Source organism: Gouania willdenowi, chromosome 8 (genome assembly GCF_900634775.1).
Source record: "Gouania willdenowi chromosome 8, fGouWil2.1, whole genome shotgun sequence".
Lineage (NCBI taxonomy): Eukaryota > Metazoa > Chordata > Actinopteri > Blenniiformes > Gobiesocidae > Gouania > Gouania willdenowi.
The window spans coordinates 4,817,158-4,838,285 of NC_041051.1; the positions used below are offsets into that span (position 1 = coordinate 4,817,158).

A 21,128-nucleotide genomic window follows, 5' to 3' on the forward strand; every position below is an offset into this window, starting at 1 on the left:
TAATCATTAATGTTATTTTTTCATCATCTAAAGTTTGCTCTACCGTTCTGAACTTTATAGAGTCTATACCACTGTTTTGTCTGATCAATCCTCTTGATTCACCCAAGATCTTCAGATTTAAAGTGGTCATGTTCTGACTTATTCTAGGCTGGTGAAAATGAGCAATTTTAACATGCGTGTCCTTCTACAAATACATTATATATATATATAAGTATTTCGGGGGGGGGGGGGGGGGGGGGGCATGCCTTTAATGTCAGGATGATGAAATTCAATTGGTGTTTGCAGAGTGGAACTTTTTGCACTTTAAATAGAAAACGGTTTTTGAAAAATGTAATTTGACAGTTTGATAAACATACCACTTGTTTTTGATATTTGATACTTGAGTTACAGTTAGTTACCATTTACTTGTTCTCACAAATTTAAAAAAAGCAAAAAATTGTATTTCATACAATGTTGTACTAGTACAGGTGAAATTAGTCACTATTGATATCACAATATATATATGTCTATGGTTTTCCTCTAATGCTCCCAGTCTATGCCTATCTATACTATTGATGTCTATGGTTTCCCTCTAGTTCTCACAGTCTGTAGATACGTGCTCGTGCGTCATCATGGCGGCTCAGGCTCGTGCGCTGGTCTCGGGTCAGTGGTTGGCTGATGCCCTCAAAAACAACCTGATTGGACCCAAACTTCGGGTCCTGGACACTTCATGGTACCTGCCCAAAGCCAACCGGAACCCGCGGGCTGAGTTCCTGCAGAGACACATCCCTGGAGCCTCGTTCTTTGACTTGGACTCTTGCTCAGACCAGAACTCTGCCTTCGACCACATGCTGCCCACTTCCACCCACTTCTCCCAGTATGTGGGTGAGCTGGGCATTGGGAACGACACGCACGTGGTGGTGTATGACACCAGTGATTTTGGCTCGTACTCCGCACCCCGGGTGTGGTGGATGTTCCGGCTGTTCGGGCACGGCCTGGTGTCGGTGCTGGACGGAGGCTGGAAAAACTGGGTCAGTGACGGACACCCGGTGACGGCTGACAGCTGCAAACCAGAGCCGACACACTTCCAGGCCTCTCTGAATCAGGAATGGGTGAAGACCTACGAGGACGTGATGGAGAACATCGGAACCAAGGAGGTCCAGGTGGTGGATGCCAGGTCTGCTGGACGGTTCAGAGGAACCGAACCTGAGCCTAGAGATGGTGAGTTGATCTACACAGGTTACATTCAGACATGTCCTCTGGAGTTCACACACAGTCAGATCACTAAAACATGGCAGAGCAATTCTTATTAGGAAGACTGCCAGTCTATCGGTATGCAGCGCCCCTCATTGGCCAGTTTAGGTGACGTGGTAGGTGCAACACGTGACTTAAAGTTCTGTCAGATTTATTTTAGATCATATTTATTTTCAGCTGCCTCGCTAACCCTTTTATTTTAGTTGTAACCCAAACCCAGGAAAGACCTTAGAATGTTTCTTTTTTCCCTTTCATGTATTTTTAAAGGTGGAATTTGCCGTGTTAAATATGTTAAAATGAAAAAATATATATGACAAAAGTGGGATTTGAACCCACTTTAGCGGAAGGAAGAATCTTTGAGTGAGGCGCCTTAGATCAGTGGTTCCCAAACTTTTTGTGCCCAAGGTACGCAAGTAAAATTGTGAAGGCACACCTATTGTGCAAAATAGCCTTTATAACACGTGTTATAACTCATATCATGTACAATATCTGTAAATGTGCATAATTATTTACTAATGCCAAATAAAATGTGACAAAGACAACTATGTTACTCATGAAATATTTATTAACATTTTTTTATTTTTTCTAAATTGAGGTATAGAGTTTAAAATAATCATTTTTGTGTAGTTGTATATTGCAATAAATGTATGGTTGTCACAAAATCCCACAGCACACCCGGTCTCGCCTCATGGCACATCGTTTGGGAACCACTGCCTTAGACCACTCAGCCATCCTGGCACGGTGGAAGAACCCAGGTACATTACGCTTATGTAGAAAAGGTCTGGAAAACATACTTTTCCGTATCAATAGTCCTGGGGGCTATTGATACGTTTCTTTATTAATAGCCCCCGGGATTATGAGTACGTTTCCGGACCTTTCCACCATGCCAGGATGGCCGAGTGGTCTAAGGCGCCTGACTGATGAATTCTTCCTTCCGCTAACTTGGGTTTGAATCCAACTTTTGACATATATATATATATTTATTTTTTTTCATTTTAACATATTTAACACAACATATTCCACCTTTAAAAATACATTTTAGGGTATTTCCTCAGTTAGGGCTAAAATAAAATGGTTAGCGGGGTAGCTAAAAAGAAAGATGAGCTCAAATAAAACTGACGGAACTTGAAGTCACGTGGTGCACCTATCACATCACCTAATCTGACCAATGAGGGGTGCTGCGTATGCATAGACTGGCAGTCTATTGATATGATTTCGTAACAATAACCACGGCTTTATTATTATAAGTCAATGCAATGAGTTGTTTGTTAGGAAGAATCTAGAACAGTGTTTCCCAAAATATTGCCCCGTGTACCCCTTTTAGTCTTTATTTTGGCAGTGGCTATCCGTACGTAGCACCATTCATTGGCTAGTTTAGGTCACATGATGGGTCACTCGTGATTCACCCCTCTGTGTTTTATTTGGTATGGTCACGGCCGACAGTGACCGGATTATAACGGTGTGCGCTTGTGTTTATGAATCGGTCCAGTTTCTTTACAACGACCATACGGATGTTACAATATGAACTTGGTGATTAAGCTTTTTCAGGACTAACTTCAGCACCTACAGTCCAATCCCCCCCAATACTAGTTACGTATAGCAGTGTTTTAGCAGTAAGTGGAAGTACCGACAGGTTAACAAGCTAACAAAGCTTGTATTTCTGTGTGTTTCAACAAATTTACCTTTAGATGTTTCTTCAGATTGGACGTGGAATCCCTCTATGACGGCAACATTTTCATTGTTCTGAGATAGCCTTCTCTTTTTCCTATTTAAATGCAAAATGACGCATGAGTTTCCATACAGTAAAAGCTCCACGTTCATGATGATAAACAGTAGAGATTTCCCGATCCGATATTGATATCGGATATCGGTCCGATATCAGCCAGAAAACGAATTTCGAATTTTATCGGACTGCATCTAAAATCACCGATATAAGCTCTCTGATAATATATTCCGCTCTAGCACTCCAACAAGCTCTCTGATAATATATTCCGCTCTAGCACTCCAACAAAGTAACCTACTATTGTTTTCTGTTAATATCACTTGATCAAACCTTTTCTATCATTCCACACTACAAAATAAGTAATAAAAGTATGTATGATTTGTGCTGATATCGGATCAAATCAGAATCAGAAATGTTTTTAATGGCCATGTACAGTTTTAAGGACAGTACAAGGAATTTGTCTTGGTAGTTGGTGCACAAAACAAACAAAAAATAAAAAATAAAAAAAATAAAGAAAAAAAAACAAAGAACAACCCAGCAACAATAATAATAATAATTAGCGATGTAACGATTCACTCAACTCCCGATACGATTCGATTCACGATACTGGGTTCACGATACGATTCTCTCACGATTTATTTTACAAAATGGGAATGTAGACAAATTTTTTTTTGGGAAAAAACTAGAAAATACTGTATTATATTTCATTGTCAAAAGAATCCCTTGATAAACTATTCAAAACAATACAATTTAACTAAAAATAAATATTGAATGAAATAAATAAAGGAATAATAGAAATGAAAATGAAGCCTATTAATTTAATTTCTGGTTCTATAATAAACAATGCAAAACTGCATAATAGTTCTTTTTCTTTTTAAAAGTGCAACTGAAAATGTATTTTGTGCCTTAACAACTGGACTTTAAAAAAAAAACCGTGATTACACTGATTTACGTCATATTTGTTTGGACCAGCAGAGGGCGCTGGTAACACAGTGGTCGGTTGGCATGCAGATATCTTGCAGTGAAGAAGAGAAGCTATGCTAGCAGACAGAGCTAATATAAAAGCGTGACTTTTACAGATATTCAAGTAATATTACAGATATTCTTTCGGTGCTAAAGGGTTAAGGAATCATTTATTAACATATTTAAGAGTAGAAGGCGGCCAGAAAGAAAGTATTAGCAGACTCCGCCCGCCGCCTACACTTGTACACTTGCCCTCTGCTGGTTAAAAAAAAGTACTGCGATTCAATTTTCAGAAAATCGATATCAACCGTGATACCTATGAATCGATTTTTAACTGCCTTACGATTAATCGTTACATCCCTAATAATAATAATGATAAATATAAAGGATGAGGGATAAATAAAGGATAGATAGAGAATAAAGGATAAATAGGATAAATATATATATATATATATATATATATATATACAGTGCAGCAGATAATGTCATCATGGAGGTGGTGATCGGGTGGGGGGGGGGCTCAGTGGGTGACTTGGGGTGTGTTCATGTGGATGGTGGCAGTGGGAAAAAAGCTGTTTTTGTGTCTGGAGGTTCTGGTCCTGATGGACCGAAACCTTCTTCCAGAAGGGAGAGATTGAAACAGTTTATGACCGGGGTGGGAGGGGTCGGCCACAATCTTTCCTGCACGCCTCAGAATCCTGGAGGCGTACAGGTCTTAGAGAGAGGGCAGATTGCAGCCGATGACCTTCTCTGCTGAGTGGATGATACGCTGCAGTCTGGCCTTGTCCTTGGCCGTAGCTGCAGCGTACCAGATGGTGATGGAGGAGCAGAGGATGGACTGGATGATGGAGCTGTAGAAGTTCACCATCATCTTTGTTGGAAGAATGAACTTCTTCAGCTGTCGCAGGAAGTACATCCTCTGCTGAGCTTTTTTGATAAGGGAGCTGATGTTCAGCTCCCACTTGAGGTCCTGAGTGATGATGGTCCCCAGGAAGCAGAAGTACTCCACAGAGCTCACTGTACAGTCTCCCAGGGTGAGGGGGGCTGGGTTCTTCCTGAAGTCTGCTATCATCTCCACTGTCTTTAAAGCGTTGAGCTCCAGGTTGTTCTGGCTGCACCAGGACACCAGCTGGTCTGTCTCCACCTGTAGTCAGACTCGTCTCCATCAGAGATGAGACCGATGATGGTCGTGTCATCTGCAAACTTCAGGAGTTTGACCGACTGGTGAGAGGAGGTGCAGCTGTTGGTGTACAGGGAGAAGAGCAGAGGAGAAATAACACAGCCCTGAGGAGATCCAGTGCTGATGGTCCGGGGAGCAAAGATGGTTTTTCCCAGCTTCACGTGCTGCCTCCTGTCAGACAGGAATTCTGTGATCCACTTGCAGGTGGAGTCTGGCACGTTCATCTGGGAAAGCTTGTCCTGAAGGAGAGCTGGGATTATAGTGTTGAAAGCAGAGCTGAAGTCCACAAACAGGATCCTGGCGTAGGAGCCTGGGGAGTCCAGGTGCTGGAGGATGAAGTGGAGAGCCAGGTTTACAGCATCGTCTACAGACCTGTTGGATCTATAAGCAAACTGCAGGGGGTTCAGGTGGGGGTCGGTGATGTCCTTGATGTGGGAGAGCATGAGGCGTTCAAAGGACTTCATGACCACAGATGTCAGAGCGATGGGTCTGTAGTCATTAAGTCCTGTGATCCTCAGCTTTTTAGGGACAGGAACGATGGTGGAGGCCTTAAAACAGGCTGGTACGGTGCATGTCTCCAGTGAGGTGTTAAAAATGTCTGTGAACACTGGAGACAGCTGATCAGCACAGTGCTTTAAGGTGGAAGGAGAGACAGAGTCTGGTCCACAAGCCTTACGGGGGTTTTGTAAATACACAAAAGAAGGGAAAAAAATGCAAAAGGGGACAATGAAAATACAAAAAAACAAATGGAGAAATACACAAAAGGACACAAAAAGACACCTCCACATCCACAAAAACATTCACAAAAAACAACAAAAATACATAGGACAACAAAATACACAAAAGGAGGAAACAAATGCTCAATGGGACTGGCACATTTATGAAGAAATGGCTGCACAATATGTGCCACTTTAGTCTTTTTCTCCTATAAGGGACAGTACGTGTGAGTAAGATCTGTAATGTGGCTTGTTTAGTGGTAGATCTGGGTTAGGACTGAGATTTTCAAGCTATTCTGAGAAGTAGTGAAAACAGTGTTTCCTAAAACAAGTATTTAAAATATGTAATAAGCTATGAAATAAAACAAATCAGTATTGCCGATTTTTCTATATCACCAAAATAGCAAACTCGACATATCTTAAATCTCAATATGTTGTCCTAGATTAGGTATTGCAATTCAATAGTAACTATTGCGATTTCAATTTTCTTAATGCAAAAATGGAAGTTGACTCACACCTTTAAAACCAATAAACAAGGAACATCATCACTCAGTGGGTCTGACATTTAAGCTTCATTCAGGAATTTGATGCTCCCTTTTCCTGGATGTGGCGGCCTTACCCCAGAGCAGCACATCTTCACAGGACTCTCCCAGGCCCGGCTGGTGGTGGAGGATGCATTTGAGATTTGGTCTGCGCAGTGGAGAATGTTTCACAGTCACCTGGAAATCTTCCCAGAGGTTGCAGAGAAGGGTGTGAAGACAACTTGTGTCCTTCACAACTTCATGAGGATAGCTGGAGATAGGCAGGTACCTGCAGCTCATGGAGAAGAACCACTTCCAGGTGTGCGGCAGATGGGCGTCAACAATGCGACCAGGCAGTGGACACGAGAGAAGTGTTCATGGTCCACTTCTGTGAGGAGGGAGCACTGCCATGGCAACAATAGTCATGTCCTCCACACGACTGACCCACAACGACTCTTTAAAGAGCCACCCATAAAAAACTAAGAGCCTAACTTCATTTATAACTGGTGATGCACCAAAATGAAAGTTTGTGGCTGAAGCTGAATAAAGTATAAACGCTTGGTCGAATATCGAATGTGGTTAAGTTTTGCACTATTTTTTTGAAATAGTGCATAAATAGCCTAGAAAACATTTTTAGACATGTTTTTTTTAAATAAATGTTTTCAATATTCCAGTAGCCTTTGCTTTTCATAAAAAGCACAACAAAGTTTTTCATTTATATTATTCCTTCAAATAAAACAAACATGCATTTAAAAAAATCTAAAGTGCATTAAAGGGGAGGTATGATGAAAAAAATTCACTTTCTAATGATTTTGCTAGTGCTATAAATCCCTTTAGCCTCATTCAGAGGGTCAAAGTTGAAAAAGTTCTGTCGAAGAAAAGGAGTCGGAGGTAGAGTATTCAGCACAGGCTCTTCTTCGCCTCTCTAACACACAGAAGAGAGCAGCATGTGCAACACACAAAATACTTCCCCCTGGAAACACCCTTCACAACACAATAAGTTCCCCCATCACTCCCCATTTACTGGGTGAATTATGAACGTGAAAAACAGTCACCACAATATATTATTCTTTATTGTCATATATTTAAATACAAACTGCACTACTTTTTCTGCTGCCGATCGTGTTGGGAATCACTGCTTGGAGCCACTGACCCATTGTTTACACACATCAGCTGTTAGCACTCCGTGCTAATGCTACACCAGCCTATGCGGCGAGACCAGACATCGCTTGTGAACTGAGGAGGAAACGATGGGGACGTTTATGGATTTGTGGCTCAACAACGGACTCGGTTGTGGAATTGGATGGCTTCCAACTTTTACGTGGTGACAGACAACGGAGAGCGTTGCTCCTGCAGCAACGCATACACTTTTCCAACTCTAAATCACTGCACGTTGTGTGATTGCGTCATTACGTCACACGCCTTTAAAGAACACAGGGCAATGAGAATGTTGACAAGTCTGAAATGTTACACAAAAAAATTAGCAACTAAAGTAAATTCTATATTAAAGGCAGAATGAGTTGAATTTGATAATATATAAACTACTTTTAAATGGTGTTTTTGTAACAATGAACACAAACATTCATTATCAGTCAAATTAGTATTTCTTTTGAGCTAACTTTTTTCATATCTGTGAAATAAGATTTAGTAAAATTCCTACATTTCCAAACCCTAATATCTTTTAAGGTAAATCTCTAATTGTAAAAAAAAATGCATTTGGTTTATTTTGCAATCACCTTAAAAATTGTCTGATTAAAAAAAAATCTAATCTGTCAGCATTAAAAACTATCGCTGCCATCTTGTGGCAACCTTGCATGTATGTGTTCTGTACATTTATTGCATATGGTATTATGTTTTTATTGACTAAAAAGGAAAGATGTATTATATCAGGTCAAAAAACAAATGCTACTTTCCACCTGTAGTGCTTTGACATTTTCCGCTGCCTTCTTATCTCTCTACTTTAGATAACATATTGTATGTTTTGTCTTTGTTGCTTTTATTCTTTCTTGTTGATACCGTCATTGGCATTTGTTCGACTGCTTCACTGTTGGACCATCCTGCTGATACTAGGGATGGGCGATAATGACAAAAAAAATTATCCCGATAATTTCTGGTATTTATCACAATAACGATAAAAAGTACGATAAATAAAAAATAATAAAAAAAACAACTTCGTGTAAACAGGTTCCTTACAAACACAAATAAATCTGAATACATCAACATTAGACATGTTTAAAAAAGGCTACAATAGCTGCTGACTCAGAGCTCATGAGCTGATATTTTATGGAATATATTTGTGCATGTGGATTACTATTAGTGTTATTGTATGTAATTCATTTATTTCCTCATTTAAAATAAAATTATTTTCTAAAAAAAAAAAGCACATGAAAAGCAAAAATAACTTAGTGTTTTTACTGCTGCTGAATCTAGTTTCATTTATCTGATAATGAGTTACATAAAGTTATAATTGATAAATATCTCTGATTTCCTATAATTAAACCACATGAAATATAATTACAAAATATTGAATTTCACAAATTGGGACAAATGAATAGTGACATTATTATTTATGCTAACGTTTATTTCACACAACTTGTGACATGTTTAGCTTTTATCCTTCTATACAAGTATTAAATCGAACCATAAACAAATTGTTGGTTCTCTGTGGTTTTATGACAGTAAGACATGTTCTTTTTACTTGGTCTGTTCCTTATATGGAGTGGTTAGCGTTAGCTCTTAGCTCAGTCTGTGTCGGTGGGTTAGCTTAGCATAGTTAGCTTTAGTTGAGTTCATAATTGTTGCTACAGGTTCATCTCTGTCCCCGTGTTTGTGGAATTTTGGGTGGATCTGACGGAGGAACTGGGATTGGTTCACTTTGTTGGATGGTTCGCTGGTTTTAACCAAGTAGTAGTTCATGATGTATCGCAGCACTGTAGTTTCAGGTAGCTGTGACAATCACATTACACACAGACAGACGGCGGTGTGTGAAGGGGGCGGTGGCGGTGCATGGCAGAGCTTCTGTAAACAACGTTCCGCTCCAGAGAATAATAAGTTGACAACAATTGGGGGCAGTTTTGGCCCGTGGAACAAGGTTTTTTTGGGCATTCTTGGCTAAATTGAGGGACAAATGGCCCGCCGCCCTCGCTAATTTCCGACAATTTATCATTTATATCGTGGGATGACAAAATCTTACCGGTGTTTCTGACAATAAATCATGAACGATAAAATATCGCATATTCCTAGCTGATACTATATAAAATAATGCTTTATTTTTTAATCCTGCACTTTTTTGTAGTCTTTCGTAGTTTCTCTGTACATTTGGCTAATGACTACAATGACATATTAGCATTTTGGCTAATCATGGCATATTATGCAGTAGGAGTGTGTATTGCCTGGCATCTGGCGATACCATTCGTATCCCGATACATAGGTCAAGGTACGATACAATACGATATATCCCGATATTAAAGTATAAGGCTATTATTGCGATTTCTTTTAAATATATATGACTTAAGAAACAACTATGAGAACATTATGTATGACATTTTATTGGCATATTTTACACTCAAACATTGGCTTTAACATGCCATATGCAAACAACTTAAAATAAAAAAAATAACATACAATCTGCCTGTGGCTTTTTTATTTTCATATTTTGTTAAGATTTTCTTTTATATTTGTATGACAATAAGTTCAAAAAACAATCAAGGCGTCACAAAAGTCACACAAAAACAATAAAGTGCAGAACACAGAGCTCACACCCTTCTTATACTCGTTATACACAATTACAGGCAAAGCAGACGATGTAGGTACTCAACAGAATACCTGTGCATTCTGCAGAGTATACCATCGTCCTCCGAGCCTGCACAACATATATGCCGTATAGCAACGATGACAACAATTGACATTGCCATCATCGTTACCACAGTCACAAACACAATAAATATTATAATAAATTGATGCTGCAAAAAGCAAGACAAAAGTAAATAACCACAAAAACACAAAAAGGACCTAACCCAAAAAAAACAACAATTAGATCACATTTGTAAATAGGATTGTATAGGTGTTCATATTTGCCAAAACATATCTTGTTTCTCATTAATCTCAAAAGTTAATTTTTCTAAAGGGAAAATCGAAGATATCGGAGTTAACCACATTTCTATTGTAGGTATCTCAGAAGATGACCATTTTATTTTTTATTTTTTTATTTATTCAGTTCATTTCCGACATGGTTGCATTCACAGAAATTCATTTGACATTCAGAGCAAAATCACATTGTTTTTCTTTTTTTTTTATTTTTTATTTTTTATATTTTTTTGTCCTTTTTTCATGCCGGAAAGGGCGACGGAAAAAAGCATTATGCTTATCTAGATCCGTCCCCTAATTTGAACACAGATAATTTTACATCCAACCTCGTTTCTTCCCTTTTTTTTTTTTTTTTTTTTTTTTTTTGTGATGTGTTCTCGTCTGCAGTCATTGTTCCTGCTGTTACTCCTCTTCACAGTCTTTTTCCCCCGTATTTCCACGAGCTTTCTTTTCCAGTCATTGTTTACGTTCCTCCAACTCTCCAAACGTGAAGTTCTTCTTCTCTCGGAGAACCTTCATATCCTCTGAGAGTCGCCTCAGCTTACGATCCATCCGGAAGGCACATGCACAGACACATACCTCCATCATTAGCAGGCCAAAGATCATGACTCCTAGCAGATAGCTGTCCTCCACATCTTCCACTTTCAGCTGGGAGAGACAGAGCATCTGGCTTCTCCCTCGTGCGTCCACGACATATCCACTTGGGTATGTGTCCTTTGGACACGGTATTTCGTGCTGAAGCAATTGCCTCGTTGAGAAGATTTTGTCAATGGTGCTCAATGACCAGTTGATGAGTTCCATGTCGTCGCTGTAGAGTTCAATGGAGAGTTGTCTTGAGATCTGTATGCATGTAGAAATGTCCTCCTCGTTTTAGAAGAACACATTTCCTTGCCAGTGACAAATTAACTATTAACAAAGACTCAGTAGCCCTATCAAAAAGATTATCGGGACACAGATTTAACAAATAAAAATGATGGTGACATAACAAATAAAATTCTTGTGATCTCTTGGATTACATGGTGTACGTCTTTCCGAAAACTGTTATCTTCACATTTCCAAAGCAGATGGATCAATGTAGCTTTTTGTTTTTTACATTTTCTGGAGATGCACCGATGTATAATAAAATTTATGAATAAGTTTAAAATTTTTAGTGATCGAGCTGAGATCTAGCTTTTCTTCCTTTAACAGGGAATTTATGTAATTTAGGAATTGGAGATACTTATAAAAGTCTCTAGTTGGATTATTGAATTCATTCCTCGATTGATCAAAAGATTTTATTTTATTGAAAACAAGCCTGCAAAGTTGGTGACACCACTTGATGCCCAGTATAAAAAACCAATACTTCTTATTTGCTCAGGGATATCCGGATTTGAACATAGTGGGGATGGTAGAGATGGAGCTGACAGGATATTTAAATGTTTCTTCACATCCTTCCACACCAGCCATGCATACCTGTCAAGTTTTGAATTTGAAAATAAGGGGAATTTTCTGGCGCCCACTACAAGCCGTCTCACCCGCTCAACCAAGCTCCAGTATACCTTATATTTTAAGACAAGTGTGCAAGAAATCTAAAATACCCACTTATCAACCACTTACTAAATATAATTAAAATGCTGCCAGACTTTTAACTGGTGCTTCTAGAACATCCCACATCACCCCCATTCTTGCTACTCTGCACTGGCTTCCAGTTAAGTTTCGCATAGAATATAAAATTTTAGTTCTCACGTTCCGAGCAGTACATGGTCAGGCCCCTAAATATGTCTCGGACTTGTTGTTCCCCTACTCATCAGGGCGATGCCTTCGGTCTTCAGGTCAGGGTCTCCTAAAGACCCCAAAAACTAAATTTAAAACCAGAGGAGACCTGGCGTTCCAGACTGTAGCTTGATCTGACAGCTGCCTTTGATGTTGTAGATCACAGTATACTGGTTGATCCACTCAAATCTGAGATGGGGTTTTCTGGTACTGTTCTCCAATGGTTTACCTCTTACATTAATGGAAGAACCTTTAATGTTGCTATTAACGATGTTATGTCCAATATGTCCAACCTGTCATGTGGAGTAGCCCAGGGCTCTGTTCTGGGGCCTGTTTTGTTTTTACTGTATCTGATGCCTCTTGGTCGGTTGATCCGTGGTTTTAAAAATGTGTCTTATCATTTTTATGCTGACGATATCCAGTTGTACTGCTCCTTTAATGACTCAGAGTTTCACTTTTTATCAGAGTTCTTAGACTGTATATCCTGTATCAAAAACTGGTTGTCATCAAATTATCTCCAGATAAATTCAAACTAAACAGAAACTCTGATCATTGCTCCTGATAAAAACATCCTCTAATTAAAAACTCTCTTGGTGATCTGGGCTCATCTGTTAAAACCAGCCTCAGAAACCTTGGGGTTGTTTTTGATCAGTCCATGTCTTTGGAGGGACATTGTCGTCAACTGACTAAAAACTGTTTTTACCACCTGAGAAATATCTCTAAAGTGAGGCATCTTTTATCAAAATCAGATCTGGAACTGGTCATACATGCATTTATATCATCTCGTATTGACTACTGTAATTCTGTTTTTACTTGTTTTAATAAGTCGACCCAAAACAGACTCCAGATCGTTCAGAACGCTGGTGCCAGACTTTTAACTGGTGCTTCTAGAACATCCCACATCACCCCCATTCTTGCTACTCTGCACTGGCTTCCAGTTAAGTTTTGCATAGAATATAAAATATTAGTTCTCACGTTCCGACCATTACATGGTCAGGCCCCTAAATATATCTCGGACTTGTTGTGCCCCTACTCATCAGGGCGATGCCTTCGGTCTTCAGGTCAGGGTCTCCTAAAGACCCCAAAAACTAAATTTAAAACCAGAGGAGACCTGGCGTTCCAGACTGTAGCTCCCAGTCTCTCAGGGAGCTCAACTGTGTGGACACTTTTAAAATACTGTTGAAGACTACACTTTACAGTAAAGCTTTTAGTTACTGGATTTAAATTTTTATTTAATCTTTAATGTTGCTGTTCTTATGATGTTTATGCACTCTTGTTTTATTATTCTGTTGTGTTGCACTTGTACTTTTACCACAACTCTGTACAGCACTTCTTACTTACAATTATGTGATTGGAATCTGGTAGGTCGACTTTATTAACATTGAAATGCTGTGAACATTCCTACTAGGGCTGGTGATATAAACCAAAACTCATATCTCAATATATTTTCTCAAAATGCTGATATATGATATAAATCTAGATAATTTTATCAAATAAAGTCTGACCAGAAAGAGAATTCTGGGTTAAATTTGCTGATGCAAAATGCTACATAGGGACATTTATTAACAAACAGCTGATCAATATGTGTCACTCATTAATTAATCTAACTGAGCTTTACATGTTGTTCTGAGAAGTAAAAGCAGCAACTCCTAAAACTAGTGTTTTGATTCATAATAAGCTATAATATACAGTATATATATATATATATCCTTCTCGTCTAAAAGTGTAGGCGGCGGGTGGAATCTGCTACTACTTTCTTTCTGGCTGCCTTCTACTCTTTAACATGTTCATAAATTAGGGCGACCGTGGCTCAGGTGGTAGAGGGTAGTCTTCTGATTGAGAGGTTGGGGGTTCGATCCCAGTACCTGACTATGTGCTGAAGTGTCCTTGGGCAAGACACTGAACCCTAAGTTGCTCCCAGTGGTCGACTAGCGCCTTGCATGGCAGTCCTGTCCCATTGGTGTGTGAATGTGAGAGTGATTGGGTGAATGAGCTGATATGTAAAGCGCTTTGAGACTGTTTCAGTGTGGTTATAAAGCACTATATAAATCAAGTCCATTTACCATTTACCATTTAAATGATTCTTTACCCCTTTAGCACCGAAAGAATATCTGTAATATTACGTGAATATCTGTAAAAGTCACATTTTTCTATTAGCTCTATCTGCTAGCACAGCATGTCTTCTTCACTGCAAGGATATCTGCATGCCAACTGACTACTGGGTTACCAGCGCCCTCTGCTGGTCCAAACAAATATGACGTAAATACAGTGCAGTGATTTGTTTTTTAAAGTCCAATTGTTAAAGCACAAAGTACATTTTCAGTTGCACTTTTAAAAAGAAAAGGAACTATTATGTAGTTTTGCATTGTTTACTATAGAATTATATTATTATTATTATAGAATTATTAAATTAATAGGCTTCTTCATTTGTATTATTCCTTTATTTATTTCATTCAAGATTTGTTTTTAGTTAAATTGCATTGTTTTGAATAGTTTATCAAGAGAGAGTACAGTATTTTCTAGTTTTTTTTCCCCCAAAAAATAAAGGAATTTTTGTCTACAGTCCCATTTTGTAAAATAAATCGTGAGAGAATCGTATCGTGAACCCAGTATCGTGAATCGAATCGTATCGGGAGTTGAGTGAATTGTTACATCCCTACCTCTCTATATGCATGGGAGGTTTTTTTTTTTTTATGTGAAGAGTAAGAAATAATATAGCCACAGATAGTAGCCTTCGCAGCATCCCAAATAAGACAATTCTTATTATTCTCCCAAAAGTCTGTTATTCTATTTTGCAAAAAGGAGGTAAATGCCTCACTATGTAGCAACGAAATATTAAATCCCCATCGTGGAGTTTTTGGAATATTTAAAAGTAAATCAATTTTTAAATGCAATAAGGAATGATCAGATAAAACATTTGGATCTATCTGGCATGCTTGGACGGCTCGTAGTGATTGTTGAGAGTTAAAAACATAATCTAGTCTTGAGTAAGAGTGATGTGGATGTGAGTAAAAAGTGTAGTCCTTTACAGTTGGCTTTGAAAACCGCCAGACGTCTGTTAAACCAGTTTATTTAGTCAACTTAAACAGAACTTTTGATGCCTGGAGATTGGTGTTTGCTGCAGAGGAAGATTTGTCCATATTATCATCCATTATGCAGTTAAAATCCCCAGCAAGATACCAAAATCTTTACAATGTTGGTTCAATAATAAAATTATCTGGGATATAAATGTAGGTGTATCTATTTTAGGAGCATAGACATTTAGTAAAGCTACATGTTTATTTGAAATGAACCCAGTAATAAGTGAATCTGCCTTCGGGATCTTTTTCTTCATATTCTAAAATAAAGGGAATATTTTTATGAATCAAGATGGCTGTGCCCCTTTTGGCTTGACAATATGATGAAAAAAAAATATTACCCACCCAGTCACTTCGTAGTTTTATATGTTCTACATCTGATAGTTTTGTTTCTTGAAGAAAAGCAACGTCACATTTTGACTTCTATAGCTGGGTCAAAATCTTTTTGCGTTTAATTCACATTACCAACTCTATTTTAAATTCCCTGATCATAATTCATATAGTAATAGAGTAAGATGGAAACGAACAACATAAAAAAAACAAAAACCATAAGAAACAAGCAGCATCGTAATTTGCCTGTGGCTTCCAAAATAACTTTGACTTAAGTGCAACTTAACTGAGGTATATGCCTAGAACAACAAATAAATGCAGAAAGTTAGTGCTTTCTTTTTAGATTTTATTGAAAAAACACAAGCTGGTCAACATGCTCAGGTTTCAGTGCACTTTTTTGTGTAGTTGCAATGTCTCCTGCAGTGGAAAAGACTTTCCTGGTTAAATAAAGGTAAAAAAATAAATAAATAAAAAAAATCTATAGATGCATTTTGAGTCGATCCGAGAATCATAATATCGCAATATATCGCCAAATCAATTATTTCAACAACCCTGTTATGCTGTAACACTGTTGGTTAATATGCACTGCTCCTGTAATAATAATGTAGAACCTGTCGCACCTGTAGGTGCAGAAGCAGGCAAAGTATCAGCCCGCACTGCAGCAGCAGAAGGCAGCGGTCTCTCTGAGCCTGGTGTGATGGCTGTGACAGATGGTTCTGTCAAGAGAAAATTTTAATTATTTCACAGCATGTGTATTTCACACTTAATTACATTTGATTAGTTCATTTAAATGGGGAAAGTGCAATTTCATACACATGATCAAACCTGGTTTAAAAAACAGAATTAAAAGCCTATTTTAATCTTGCCATGATGTAAAAAAGCATTAAAATACATGAGCCACATTATTATTATGAAAATAACTACTACCTCTACTACTGCAACAAATAAAGTAATTCATAAAAATAAATATATAAGTAAAAGTGGGGGGACAAAAACAGGACATAAATTCAGTATTTTTTCCAACTGTTGGAGGTTTTAGGTTTATTGCTGCATGACCACAGACCTCCAGCATCTGACAGCTCTGCTGCTGCTGCTGCTGCTTCTTCGGGGTGGTTGTACGAGGAGTTAGGAGTATGTTTGCACAGCCGGAAACCATCGGTCTAGGACCCGCGGTTTTGGACCCTACAGTTGTTTTTTTTTTTTTGCCACAGCACCAACTAAAGGCTGGATGTTTGGGAACACAGGTTTATGAGCTGGACTTAGAGTGTGAACTTTAGTCTCAAGATGGATGGCGATAAGCACATTGTTTTAGTTCTGAATCGTATCTACTGTAAATGATGCCTGGCAGTGCACACAATGTGCTGTGAAAAGGAGAGAGGAGAGGCAGGCATGGGCAAAGCCGTGATGCCTTCAGGGACACAGGCAGACTCTGTTCAGTTCTGATGCAGACTACTCAACATTTAACCATGTGAAACAAAATGGTGGTTAATTAAAAATATCAAAGTTATGCTAACTGTAGGAGAGGTTAATGCAGTGGTCGGAATTTTTTTCGTCATTAAAGCTTCAAAATAATTAGCGCCCCATGCAATAACATTGTACCTGGTGTAGTGCTTTAATAATATATTATTTATATAAAATATATATGCTCCATTAATGTGTTGTGTAAAAGTGTGTTTTTTTAGTGTGTTACCTTTATGCTTTAATCAGCTTATGAAATATTGATATTGTTTGGTGAACTGATTAACTACATTGTTAGTGGGGGGGGGGAAACATTAAAAAAATTATATATATACAGTATATAAAAAAGAAAAAAATGACATTTGTGGTATTTTCATTTATTTATTTAACTGTGTGAAATAAACCAGTGAGCAGCTTGCATAGATTATATTTGGACACAACTCATATTTGGCAGGTTTTAGTTATGTATAAGGTTAATAACTGCATGTTAATTGCATGATCATATGTGCTAATGCGTATCAATTTTCAAGAATAATTAAAAACGTGTTTAAAAACTGTAATTTTGGCAAAAATATCACGGACGTAAACCACTGGGTCCCAGACCCCCAGCCTCCGGCTCAGACATCCGGCCTCTAGATGGTGCTGTGGTTTAAAAAAAAAAAAAAAAACGCTAGGGTCCGAACTCAATGGGTCCTTGACCGATTGTTTCTGGCTGTGCAAACATGTACTATTGTGCGTTGTACCCTGTGACCTGCTCCTCCAAGACCCCTCGTCTTGGCATGTTGCCAGAGCTTTAGAGCGATGAAGCTACTTCCATCTCTGCACGTGCACTGGCACTGCTTGTTTGAACATTACACATTTTGCGCGGAGAAATATTTACCATTGTAAGAAGTTTAAATAACTTACCCGAGACACCGACCTCCTCACTAATCCTCCAGTCATAGTCATTTATATTCCTGTTTCTATGGTAACATTCCGCTGGGTTACACAGCTCAGCGCAAGCACAGACCGCGAGCTTGTAGTTGTGTTGTGTTTCCGGTCCTACAGTCCTGTAGCGAAATGCGTCACTGTTGGAGAAAGCTCCTTATTGGTGGACGCGCCGTGAATTCTGCCATAAATTCAACAATCCCAACTCTTGCGTCGGCCGCGTTGGAGGTTCGGGACGCAAGCAAACAGCGTTCTTCAACTGCATGTGAATGTAGAGTACATGTAGTGTTTAACCAACGACAACATATGTCAGAGGTGGAAACTTCTATCACAACGGGGCCACAAAAATGTGTTTGTTTGATCGCAGGGCCACATTATCAACGTTCATGTCAGCATTTAGAATGATGACAAAACTGAGCATTAACACAGAAAAGAACAGTTTTTAGATTAATTAATGGGTTTTTCTGTCATTGTGTGTTTGTTGTTGTCTTGCTTGTTATGAGGCATTTTGTACATTTATGTTGTCCTCTTGTGTATTTATAACGTAAAATGTATGTGTTTTGGAGTCATATTGTGTATTAATGTTGTCATTTTGCATTTTTTGGAGCAATTTTTGTATATTTCTGTTGTCGTTTTACTTGTTTGTTTGTACTGTAGGTTTGCAGAGTCATGTCTTTGTTTTTCTTGTCTTATGTACTTTTTTCATTTACTGTAATTTTGTATATTTTTTGAGTCATTCTGTGTATTCTTATTGTTGTTTTTGTGTTTTTTGGAGTAATTTAATGTATTACTGTTGTCATTTTGTTCATTTTTGGGGTATAGTTTTGTGTGTTTTTAGAGTATTTTCTAAGTCTTTTACTGTATTTTCCTGCATTGTTGTAGTTGTTTGTATTTTAATGCTTTTGTTTTGTGTAATTTTCCACTTTTACTTTGGGAGCCACATACAATTAGACCGAGGGCCGCATGTGGCCCGCGGGACACCAGTTGCTTATGTCTGACATATGCAGAAATGGTGAAAAAAAAAAAAAGTTAAAACAAAATAAACAGATAAACTTTTTTTTTTCTTTTTTTAAATATCACTAAAATATATATATTTTTTAAATGCAATATACAGTACAGTTCCCCACCGCTATTATCCACTGTTTTCCTCTTCACAGACATCCTGCCTGGACATTTCCCCGGAGCGGTCAGCATGCCTTTTACAACATTCATGGATGCCTTTGGGAAGGAGAAGGACACAGATAGTCTGTCCAAGCTTTTCAAAGATGTGGGAGTGGACCCGCAGCAGCCGCTGTGGGCCACGTGTGGCTCCGGAGTCACTGCGTGTCACGTGGCTCTGGCTGCTCACCTACTCGGCCACTCAGGGGTTTGTATTTATGATGGCTCGTGGGGGGAATATTTTAAAAAGGCACCTCCAGAGTTTATCATCACAGAGGGAGAGGTAAAGAAGGTGTGAGAGACAAAAGAAATGTAAAAAAAAAATACGGGAATGTTTTTTAGAAATTAAAGCTAATCATTTAACTTTGCACTAATAGTGATAACAATGTATTCACAATTAAAAAGTGCACTGTTTGTTATGCTGAGCCATGACTAATATAACCTAGCCTTTATAATTTCAGCAGCTGTCAGATATTCAGCAAAAGTCTATTGTACATGATGCAAAACTTTAATGTTCTATTTTGTCAAACGATGGTTTAACAACTTTCTGTCAGTGTCTTTAATCACAAACATGTGCATTGTGCAGCTCTGCACATAAAGGTGAAAAGTTATCATTCACCAGAAGAGTAAATATCTTTGTATAAAATGCATTAAAGGGGCATGTGTTATTAAAAAATCACTTTATAATGGTTTTGCTACAGTGATATATATTCCTTTAGCCTCATTCAGAGGGACAAAGATGAAAAAGTTCTGTTTCCTCCCTCCCTTGTTATTCCACATTTTGTAAAAAGTAAGCTTTAAACAGGTGAGTTGACTTTTTCTCACGTTGTGACGTCACATCGCAGAAACTCCTCCTCCTGACAATCCTGGCTCCTCCTACCCTATAAGAATGTGAGTTCCTCCCTCTCAAACTACCTCACAGGTAAAACAAACATTGCGGTTTAATATAGAATATATGATACTTTATTGTCATATATGTAAAGCTATATACATTAAATGTGTTCTCTGTATTTAACCCCTCCCTGAGGAGCAGTGGGCAGCCACGGTGTAGCACTCAGGGAGCAGTTAGTGTTAATATAAGGGACTGATCAACATCCCACAGTGATGGACCAGGGAGATTAGAACCAGTGAGCCCACCATTACAAGCCTGCTCCCTTAACCACTAGTCCCTATATACACAGATAATATATTTACATTCAGTGTATAGATAATCCAGTATATAGATAGTCAAAGCGCAGTGTGAGCGCTCACAATCAGTTCCATTTTTAGTACCCGTTATATCGCCTCGTATCTCCTTTCACATGATCTGACGTGTTTGTGATCCTATGCGGTTGGACAAAATAGTCATCTTAAATGGACTATTCATGTGGTTAGAATATGTGAGGATAACAAGAAAGTTATGTAGCACCTCTGGTGAGTGTTTGAAACAGCTGACAGACTACTGATGATGTGATAAACACTTACCGTGGAGCAGCGTTTGTCAGACTCACAATCACAATAGCCTCTTAAATGTGCAATTTTGTGTGGATAGCAAAAGAAAATCACTATAGTAATAAAGTTGTGATGTGAAGTCAGCATCTACAGACACGCGCACTCATTCATATGCATGAAGGCCCCAAAACAGCCTGTTTTTAGAAGCATCATGAAAGTGACTTTTCAGAGGCTAAAACTCCAGAAAACAGTCGAGTTTGGGAAAATAAACCTCAAATACTATGTTGTTGGGGTTCTTGGAACAATAAACACATAAAGGAGAAAAGTTCATTTTATCATTCATTTAAAGTATTTAACCTTATTCTTCTCACAACCAAGATGATGATAGGAATTGTTTTCTTCTTACACTCAACTTCTACCTTAGATATTGCAGAAAATATATAGGAAAATATAAATTTTGGGAAATAAAAGCTTGAAAGTTTAGCTATTGTTTCCACTCTTTAATTAAATAGCTTTCTCTGAATCAACAATATTAAACCTTACTTTTACATTTGTGTGCACTGATATGTCTAG

The 21,128-nt window shown here is 38.3% G+C and overlaps 1 protein-coding gene and 1 long non-coding RNA gene across 2 annotated transcripts; one reads left to right on the forward strand and one right to left on the reverse strand.

Moving 5' to 3' along the window:
- Positions 1-569: 569 nt before the first annotated feature.
- LOC114468791 (3-mercaptopyruvate sulfurtransferase-like) lies at positions 570-19,813 on the forward strand. The gene is made up of 2 exons (XM_028455873.1): positions 570-1,200; positions 19,124-19,813. Exons 1-2 carry the CDS (start codon positions 612-614, stop codon positions 19,420-19,422), a joined length of 888 nt encoding a protein of 295 aa, XP_028311674.1. The 5' UTR covers positions 570-611; the 3' UTR covers positions 19,423-19,813.
- On the reverse strand, positions 11,206-18,084 carry LOC114468792 (uncharacterized). Its single transcript, XR_003674677.1, has 3 exons — positions 17,946-18,084; positions 16,202-16,297; positions 11,206-11,262 (listed from the first exon to the last, which is right to left on the reverse strand). It is a non-coding gene; the product is annotated as an uncharacterized LOC114468792 (long non-coding RNA).
- Positions 19,814-21,128: the final 1,315 nt, after the last annotated feature.